At 39.6% G+C, this 10,230-nt stretch overlaps 2 protein-coding genes across 2 annotated transcripts in view; one reads left to right on the top strand and one right to left on the bottom strand.

Moving 5' to 3' along the window:
* The first annotated feature begins 602 nt into the window (after nt 1-602).
* On the top strand, nt 603-7,307 carry C3H5orf58 (chromosome 3 C5orf58 homolog). Its single transcript, XM_036848357.1, has 4 exons — nt 603-651; nt 1,728-1,801; nt 2,580-2,673; nt 7,072-7,307. The coding sequence occupies exons 3-4, from the start codon at nt 2,580-2,582 to the stop codon at nt 7,221-7,223; spliced, it is 246 nt and encodes an 81-aa protein (XP_036704252.1). The 5' UTR covers nt 603-651; nt 1,728-1,801; the 3' UTR covers nt 7,224-7,307.
* A 2,212-nt stretch (nt 7,308-9,519) lies between these two features.
* LCP2 (lymphocyte cytosolic protein 2) overlaps nt 9,520-10,230 on the bottom strand; it is a 62,613-nt gene continuing 61,902 nt past the window's right edge. The window contains exon 21 of the mRNA XM_036847301.1: nt 9,520-10,224. Coding sequence (XP_036703196.1) covers nt 10,102-10,224 — 123 coding nt within the window. The 3' untranslated portion in view covers nt 9,520-10,101. The remainder of the gene's footprint in view (nt 10,225-10,230) is intronic.

Here is a 10,230-nt window from a genome sequence, read left to right as displayed (position 1 = left end):
GCAGACTTGTATAGAACCTGATGCTGGAGGTCATCAAGTCTAAGGCAATTCCCGAGGGTGTCGTGACAGCGATTCCTCTTGGAATCCAGCAGAGATGGCTTGAATCCCAACTTCTCTACTTGGCAAGAGGCCAGTGTACACCTCTCAGCTCATCTGTACAGATTTATAGGAATGATAATAGCTAACATTTATGGGGCACATCATCTGCCAAGCCCAATGTGATGCATTATCTCACTTAACCTTCAAAAGAAGACAGAAAGCAGCTATTATTACCTTCATAAGATAGCTGAGGACATCTACAGCTAAACCAGCGACGGAGTAGAATTCAAGCCCAAGCAGTTTCAGTCCAGAGTCTGACTTTAACCACAATCCTATTCTGTGAAAATTAAACACAAACAAGGGCTGCAAAGCACCTAGCCCAGTGCCTGGCACATAGGCGGCAAAATGCCTTTCAACCCTCCCTCTCTGCCCACGCAGTAGTGCTAGTCACATCCTGCTTGGCATCCAGAGCCTTCTCTGCAGGGGCCTAGCCAGGGACTACAACTCCCAGGATGCACCAGGCGGAGAAACTGGCCAATCAGGAAGCCCGGTCTCACTACCACTGCCGGGTCTCCCCACTTAGCAGCCAGAACTTCGGTGACGGCTGGCGCGGTGGGTACCGACGGGCTCAGGGTTGTGGGCTGCCCAGGGTTACCCAATTTTAAATAATCTTAATCCAGTTTTGGTGTGTGGGCTGGAGGTGAAGACCGTTGACATGTCCAGGCTGCCTCAGGTTCCATCTTCAACCGCCAAGCGGGGCGGGTCGCCAGGTCTCTTAGCCCGTGGCTAAGAGTCCGGTTTCCTCAAAGGCATTGTCATCTGTTGGGTCGAGAAGGAGCGGTTGTCTGGGCGGCTCCAGGCAGGGCCGGTGGTCAAGGCTGCCGAGCACGTTTCGCGTTGTCCTGATCAGGTTTGGGAGCCTGAGGACTGCGGAAACTTCGAGGTTGCCTCTGGCTCCATCTTCAGGCCCCAGACTGTGGCCCCCTAAGGCCTGGGGCTCCTCACGCGTGTCACGCCGAGGAGGAGGACTTGGCCTTTAGAAGGAAAACTTCAGGGATAATAATCGCTCCTCAGGGGGAGGGTCTGGCCTCCTGGCCTCTGGCCCCGGGTTAGTGCCTAAGCTGCATTCCTGCCTTCAGTCTGTGGTATCGTGGCCTCCGACCCCCTATTCCCTTGGCCCCCGAGCCTGGTCTCCACTTCCCACCTCCTGGGGAAGCACTGTTTGACCAGCCTCTCCTTTCTCTGAGTGATGTCCTGACCGAGCTCCCTGGGGAAGGCTTGACCAGCTCTGGCCTCGCTCTGGTCCACTGGGGTCCCCTTGCCACTCTGGCCTCTGACCCCACCCCACCTACGGGCACCAGAGGGCCCTGGATAACCAGACCCCAGAGTGGAGAAGGTCAACTTTCTTGGGCATTTCTCCATCCATTTAGTTTCTACTTACCTCTTGGTTTTTACTTGTATTTTATTTTTACCTTCATATCTTTAAGATTCTTTAATTGCACCATCCCCACCCTACCTCCTTTATTTTTTTTATCATCTTTCCTTTCTCTTCAAACCTGGATCTTTGGCTTTGCCATACCCAAGTAAGATAGCTGCCATTCCATTTTCAGTGCCTAGGGGCTTGTAGGTGGATGCGAAGTGTAGTTTCTTCATTGTCTGGAGATGAAAAAAATTTATTTCCTTTACAGTGGCTCTGAAGTGAGTGAAATAGGATAAATTCCCCCGACTCAGGAAAAGGCAGAGGCAAGGAATTGATTTCAAGGTTAGTTTGTTTTCAATTTTTGGGCAAGCAGCCTCACATGTAACTGCCCACCTTCTGGAGCTGTGTGCACTAATTGTGGTTTATTCAAGTTATTTTGAGATATTTGAATGGCTAAGGTTAGTTTATCACCTAGAAACATCTCTATATATTTATATCTGACACAATTGGCTAAATATATGTACTTTATATATAACATAGTAACACGTTGATTTACACATTTCAGCTAAATTAAAATGTGTGTTGCCCTAAATCCCAAAGCTAAAATAGAAGTGGCCATGTTGCCATCTTTGTAGTCAAGGAATTATAATCAAATCTTATTTTAAGCTTTACTATGTACTTAAAGAAACCATGTATGGACCCTGTCATTCAAGCATAAGTTAGAAAAAGGTGCTGACTTACATAAACAAAATTAGAGAAGATCTTATATGAGATTGCTAAATTGTAAGGTAGTTTATAAATGCTGAGGCTTTCTGAAACGGGGACATCTGCATTTCCATTATAAGGGCCCCATCTTGTGGATCTGGTTTGATTAAAGAAGACACCTCATCCTAAGAATTCCAGTTACAGGTGTTTTCAGTTGGAAAAATATTAAGTTGATTCCTTCGTATGTTAGAATTCTAGCCATTGTAGTCTCTCTAAAGAGACTATAATTTCACAAATATTTTAGTTCTGAAATAACAGATTTTTCTTTTTAGAAATGCTGAAAATTTAAGTATTTTTAAAGTATACATAAATACTCCTGATTTATACATTGTTTTTGTTTCTCTTTTAAAATCAGATGTTTGACAATAATGTTACCGACCATAAGCCAAATGTGGAAGCCATAATTAAAAATATTAACACAATTTCTTTGGAGTTGAAGAAAATGAAAGGTAAGTATGGAATCACTGAATTAAAATGTTTGCATGTCATTGATATAAAATAAACAGTAGAGTCAATTTGTGCTTCTGCTGGGGTGTAACTGAATTTTGCCTACTAATTAGGATTTTTCTATTTCTTAAGAAATGCTTACACTGTAAGATGAACTAGACCTCTGAAGATGCATTATGTTTGAGCATTGACCTGGAGGTTAGCAGACTTGAATTTTCATCCCTGAATCCATTAATCATTACTAAGCCCCTAAAGTTCCCTCCAAGTCAAAACTTGTAAGTTTGCTTGATTGTGTGAATTAATGGTTCTAGTAGGATTAGATCTTATAGGTTATGATGTTTAGTCACTCACCTTAGAGACATATTCTGTAATTTTATCCCAGGCATGTAAAATTTCCGTGATTGAATATTTCACCTATTCTTGACCAAACATTTCCTATGTTGGGAAACTCTCTATATCACCAGTCAATCTATTCCATCTTAGACAATTCCTCTTCATGGACTAGCTGAAATCTTTTTCCCTATTTCTTTCATCCATTGGTCCTATTTCTAACCATGAAAACCACTGAATATGTAGTGGTTATTCTTATGAAAACCTTTGATATTTGAAGGCAGTCTCTGTGTCAGTTATGAGACCTTCCTACAAGTAACAAAATACCAATTTAACATGGCTTATACAATATGGAAGATAATAAGAAGATCCAAGGTTGGGCAGCCCTAAAGCTAACTCAGAGTTTTAAAGACTTCATCAGGTACTAGGTTCTTTCCATATTTCTGCTCTGTTATGTTCACTCTGTTTGTCACTTCCCATGGTCATTACCTGCAGACATGACCATATACAGACACTGTCTCTGCCTTTGTCTCTTATATAAGCCTTTCTCCAGATCCCTCCAGCACATTTCCCCTTCCCTTTCATTGGCCAGATTTGTGCCACATGTGTATCCTACAGCAGCCACCACCAAGGGGAACAGACCAATTTGGACCAGTCAGGACTTACTGCTGGTGCTGGGGAAAGAATCACCTCAAGTGCAATCAAGTTGTGCCCCCAGGAAGAAGAGGGGAGTGGCTGTTACTTAGGCACCAAATAGTGGGTGCCTGTTATGCTTTTCCTATGTGTTCTCCCAAGCATTTCCCAGACTTTGATCTGAGAACACTGCTGTCTCAGAAGATGTTAGTAGATGGTGTGCAATAAAAACGGAGTCCATCAGCTGATGATCAGATAAGTTTGGGAAGGGCTTTATGCTATATAATTCTCTCACAAATTCACAGTACATATTAAGAGAGGCTCTGAGGAGTCTGATATAAAGGAATCAGGTTAGCTCTGCTTAATTCATCATCTCTCAAAATCAATCTAAACACTACGGCAAGGATTATGTTTCTAAAATGTAAATCTGCTGAAAATGCTCGTTGGCTCACCATTGTCCTCAGGATAAAGTCCAGACCTCCTAGAATGGACTGTAAGACCTTGAGATCAGGCCCTGCCTACCTCTCCAGTCTGTTACCTCATTCTTTATTCCCTGCACGTTCTGTGTTCCAGTCACATTGAACTATCTGCATATCTACACATTTGCTCTTTTTTGTGCCTGTGCCTTAACACATGCATCTCCTCCTGCAATGCCTACTGTTGCACCCCTACCTCCACCCCACCAGGTTAACTGCTACTTATTAGTCAAGGTTACTTACAGTGGAAAACTATTTTTTAAGCCAGTATATCATCTCTTCTACCTTTTCATATTACCTATCACACTGTATTGTAATTGCATGTCTACTTACTTTTCCTATCCCTGCTCATCTGTAAGCTCCTTAAGGGTATTCCTAGCACTTAACACAGTGCCTTTATATAATAGGCTCTTGAAAAACATTGATTAAATGAATAATTGGTTCCAGATGCTTGCACTCATGTAAAACAATTAGAGAAGCTTTAGATTCTTCTCAAACTTTATTATCTAACTGTTCTGGTTTGGGGATTATTCTTTCATGAAGTAAAATAAAATAAATATGATCAATGTGTTTCTGAAAAGTGGTGGGGTAGGGCAGGCAGTGAAGATACAAGACTTGTAGAGCTAGACTAGGAAGGTAGACTTCTGGTAAACAGGGAAGATTAAACGAACACTGTTACCCCCACTTTCTCCCAAAAGTAATAAAGCAATAGCTAACACTTATAGCATTTACCATAATCCAGATACTCTTCCAAGAGCTCTACATAAATGGACTCAATCGTCATAACAACCTTATGAGGTAGGAAATAATACCATTGGCATTTACAGATACAGAAACAGATATAGAGAGGTTAACTAACTTTCCCAGAGTTACACAACTAGTCACTGGTAGACCTGAGATTTAAATTTAAAGTCCTACAAGTTGAGGGAAAGAGTAGTACTAAAAACAAGGGTCTTAAGACAAAGTTTACATATTGAGTTACAAGACCCGCAGTGGGGAAACCCACTTGGCTACAAGACATTGGCAGCCAGATTTATACCCTCAAGCAGATTTTTCTTTCAGGAACCTGACCAGCCTAAGAGAAAAGACCTAGATACTGATAGCAGAGGTTCCTCCAACAAAATACCCAACCAGATCACCCCACAATATAGACCACCATGGGCAAAGGACTTCCAATTGTCTTTTTAGTACCATAGTCTTAAATACGAGCAGACAAGTATGGAAAACAGATATTTGAGGAAAGCATCTAATGTGAAAAGCAGAGACAAAACCAATAAATAGATTCAATCAGCGGGGAAGAAACAGATTAAACACCAAGAAACTATCATTAATATCCACAGAGAAGTAAGAGAAGATGCTATGTTCATGAAAAAGGAACACGATACTATAAAAAATATTTAGAGAACAAAGTTAAAAGTGTGACATAGAAATAAACTCTGGAGAAGGGTTTAAAGATAAAATGAAGAAAATTCGAGTGTAGAGCAAAAACACAGACAAGGAAGTCCAACATCCAATAAATAAGAGTGCTAGAAAGAAAGAACATAGACAATGGATGGGGAGGATGTCATTAAGGAAATAATCTGAGAAAATTTTCCAGAGCTGAAGGATATGATTTTTTACAATGAAAGACACCATCACAGTATATTGAAAATAGACCCGTACTAAAAAACAATACTACGAAATTTCAGAACACTGGAAGAAAGAAAGATTCTTACATCTTCTAAAGAGAAACAATGATTAAGAATTAGAATTGTATGAAATTTCTCCATAGAAACACTGGAAGCTAAAAGAAAATGCAGCAGTGCCTTTGGAAATCTGAAGAAACATGATGTCCAACCTAGATTTCTATAGCCAGTCAATCTATTAAGCATTGGTGTAGAGAGAGAAATTTTCAGACATAAATTTCCCCACCTCAGGAAGTTACCTAGGTTGCATTCCACCAAACAAAGGAGTAGACCAAAAAAAGAGAGACCTGAGATTCTGGAAAAAAGATATTCCACATAAGGGAGGGGGTGAAAGGAGACCCTAGGATAATGGTGAAGGGTGTTCCCAAGATGTGAGCTGTACAGCAGTCCTAGAGAGCTGTCAGTCCAGACTAGAGCTGATCAGACGGCACTAGGAGAGGAGAGGCTTTCAACAATAGAATAGTCAAGGCACTTGACTATACTGAGAGGAGATTTACCCAACTGCAGAAATTTGGGATATATCCATGATAATTAAGCAATGAAAATAGGAAACAATTATTAACTGTGGTTGGGTGGCAGCTTGCAGGAAGGGAAACATCACGTAAGACTCAGCTGTAAAGATTATATAATCAAGAAAAATTTAAACATTAAATATTGAGCTAAGAAAAATTGTCCTCAAGTACAGTGGGGGAATGGGTATAAGTGAAAAGAGCTATATCTTAATCTTCTGTGATCAGAAGCAAATAGGTAATACCTAAAGTTGAAAAAAAAAATATGCATGCCATTTAGAGATATGGAGGTTAAATACCACCCCTCCCAAAACAAACAAACAAACAAAAAAACACAGAAGAGAACCACAAAAGCAACAAAAACAGAATGGGCTCCAAAAAAGTTAAAAGTGGTTGCCTCTGGGAGAATAGGAACTGCTATTTTTTGAAACATGCCTTATTTGGTTCTTTATACTATGTGCATGTATAACAGATAAAAATAGTAATTTTAAAAATACATAAATTTGCATAAATCAAATTGCAATTTAGTAAGATAACTGACAATTTGAGCTAAAGAGCCCTTCTAGTAAGTTTCTATATCATGCTTATTTTATAGTATATAAATTTGACTCTAAGTCAAAATTGGGCACATCTGAATTGTGGTTTGAGCAATAATCACTTAAAAGAAAGCTAAATTAAGAATTAGGAAATAGCTCCTTAAAGTAATAATAGTTGCCTATGACATATGTGCTACAATATAATGTCTTCTATTATTTTGTTTTACACAGAGCTCTCCCAGTTACTGCTTTGTGACCTGACCCTATGTTTTAGTCATCCCGTGAAGACGGATGATTTAAAGGAAACAGAAAGAAACAACCCCCTCTTTGAAGAGTCTAAAATGTCAGATGTATCTCTTGCTTCTGACAGCTTTTTAATCTGATTTTTTATTTATTTGTTGTGAATTTATAACTTTTTATTGTTGAATTAACACATACCTAGGAGAATTGAGTTTACTAATATATTTAATATAATAAAAAACAAAATAAAAATATGTTGAGTTGTAAAGAATCATTTCATGCTCTTGAAGGCTGTTATTTTCTTGTTTTAATGTTTCAAGGAATGGCTAATTTATTTCATTAATGGCAAGAGTATGACATAGGAAATTGGCTATGAGGCACTGCTTATCCTTTACCCTATGCTTGAATTTGGCTTAGGTTGAAAGAGAGTTACTAAATTATAAATGTATGGTATGAGTTTATATTAATCAGATCTCTCCTGGTAGCAAGTGCCAAAAGCAACTCAAGCTAGCTGAAGCATTTATTGGGTCATGTGACTTGGAAGTCCATGGTTGGGATAGATTTCAGGGCCTCCACTAATTCATCAGATGTCTCTATCCTGGTTCTGTTTCTGTACATTGGCCTCATCCTCTCCTGTTAAAAGCTGATTTCCTCCATATGCCAGGTAGAAGGGGGTAGAGGTATGGTAGACAACTCCAGGTGTACAGCATTATCTTCTGGGGATCCCAGAGAAAAGAGATCTTCTCTGTCTCAGTGTTTAACATTCCAGAGAAAGATCCTGATTGGCCCAGCTTTGATTAAGATGGGTCCTGAGCAACTGTGTTTGGTGAGGCTGGTATCATATGCCAGGTCTGTAGCAAAGGAGAGACCCCACCAAAAGAACAGAGTTGCCATGGCCTGAAGAAGGGGAGAAAGAATGCTAGTCATAAAAACATCAGATACCACTCATTTCAGTCATTGAAGTGGAATAGGTTTTAGTTTTAGGATACCTTTATTCTAAAACTTCCTAATTTCTGTCCCTTTCCACCAACAAAAACTTAAAATAATAAGCGTTTACCTTGTCAACATAATTCACTACTATATAGTTGCTTTGAAATCTACCATGTCCTTCATTTTAGATATTTTTGAACATAAAGTATAGAATACCATGAAGCAAGACACAAGGTCAGCAGAACTTGTAGTGTTTTCTATCCATTACCCAGCACCTAGCTCAGTGCACAGAAAAGGCATGACGTAAACACTTGTTGAATATCCTATGAATAAACAGCTAAATGAATGCAAGATTTTCAGCTTTAGAATTCCTGAGGTCTGGACCCTAATTTGAGAATTTCCAGTTTCTAAGGATGAAGTTTTGTGAAGCATCCTTTTTATCATCGATTAAAAGTCTCCACGTGCTCATTATCTTAGCAAATCGTGCCAGTGGTCTTTCTATTAGCTCATGAAAGTGAAGATGCAAGATATTCTTTGTGACGCAGAAAACTCGTAGCTTAAACAGAGAAGCCAAAAATTTTTGTTAATAAAATTGTGGGGACTTCCCCGGTGGCACAGTGGTTAAGAATCCACCTGCCAATGCAGAGAACACGGGTTCAAGCCCTGGTCTGGGAAGATCCCACATGCCGCGGAGCAACTAAGCGCATTGCTCCACAACTACTGAGCCTGTGCTCTAGAGCCTGCAAGCCACAACTACTGAAGCCTGCGTGACACAACTACTGAAGCCCGCGTGCCTAGAGCCCGTGCCTCACAACAAGAGAAGCCACCGCAATGAGAAGCCCGCGCACCGCAACGAAGAGAAGTCCCCGCTCACCGCAACTAGAGAAAGCCGGCACGCAGCAACAAAGACCCAATGCAGCCAAAAATAAATAAATAAATAAGTAAATAAGTTTTTTAAAAAGTTGTGGAATAACAACCAAGGCCTCAAAGGGGAAAACTTAACTAAATGCGAGGTTTTCATTTTGTGAAATGCCTACTACTTTTTGTTAAATGAGATATGTAGGTTGAAGGAAAGAAGTGAATTGCTTTGAAGAATTTATAAAGCCTTTTGGGGAAGGGTGAAGAGTGGGCTTTATGACAGCTGTCAGGGGGATAAAAATAGAAAAAAGGTATCTAATTGGAAAGCCTGATCAAATTTTTCCATGTATATGTACATTGCTTTTTCATCTTCCCAGGAAGACTTTGGTAAAAATCTACATCACTTGATGACGCTTTGGAGTTGGGTAGGGGTGGAGGAGGTAGGGTGTGGGTGTCGGTTGTGATGAAATTAAATCCGGGCGTATATGACACCAAAGCCTCATCTCTAAATTTAAAATGTTTTCTTTTGGTATTTGTCGCTTAAATTTGCTTTCAAACAGAAAAATAATAGTGTGAATGAAATAAAGTCAATAAAGTTGTTTTAGAAACCAAAAAGTGAAGCAAAAGGCAAATTAATTTTAATTCCAGGAAGTTATCCCAACTGCATTTATCTTTTTCATTAAAAAAGTATACAAAAATCCCCCCAGCAAAAACACCAAATAAGTATGAAACACTTTTGAAGCCTCTTAAATTATTGCTCTTGAGAAATTAAATTTTAGTAATTTTCAAATTATACATATAAAACTGATGATTGCTTTGAATGGTAAAGGATTGGCTATTTAAAAAATCAGTTTTACGTGTTACCAAAAGCTATTACCATTTCAGTGTTTCGAAACTTACCCCACATTGTTTCTGTAGGTATGTAAACTACTGTACTTGGAAATGGGTGTTCAAATACACATCTTTTTAAAATGAATTATTACAGTGCACTACTAGACTTCAAGTGTGAACATTATTACTCATGCACTTTGCAAATATTGAAGAAGAATAAATAAATTATGGGATCTTTGACAGTCTTCATTTCAAACACTTTCTTAAGCGAAAGGACAAAGCCCTTGTGTTCGTGTTGAGGGGTTCAAATCAGTCCTGAGTGTTTGACGGTTCACCAAGGTTGACTGATCTTCCCAGGCTGGGACAGAGGCAGGAGGAAGGTTCACTTGCTTGGCTAACTTGCTAGGGATAACCTGCAGAGTACGTTAATGTGCACTGGTATCTGGAACCTCGGTTCTTCCCGTCAATGAGCAGAAGTGGCATTTTCCTGAAGTAGTCGATAATATCTGACACAGACAGAAAGTCCTGAAA

This window comes from Balaenoptera musculus, chromosome 3 (genome assembly GCF_009873245.2).
Source record: "Balaenoptera musculus isolate JJ_BM4_2016_0621 chromosome 3, mBalMus1.pri.v3, whole genome shotgun sequence".
Taxonomy (NCBI): domain Eukaryota; kingdom Metazoa; phylum Chordata; class Mammalia; order Artiodactyla; family Balaenopteridae; genus Balaenoptera; species Balaenoptera musculus.
The sequence above is the reverse complement of the archived record's forward strand: the minus strand, read 5'-3'. Positions and strand labels throughout refer to the sequence as shown.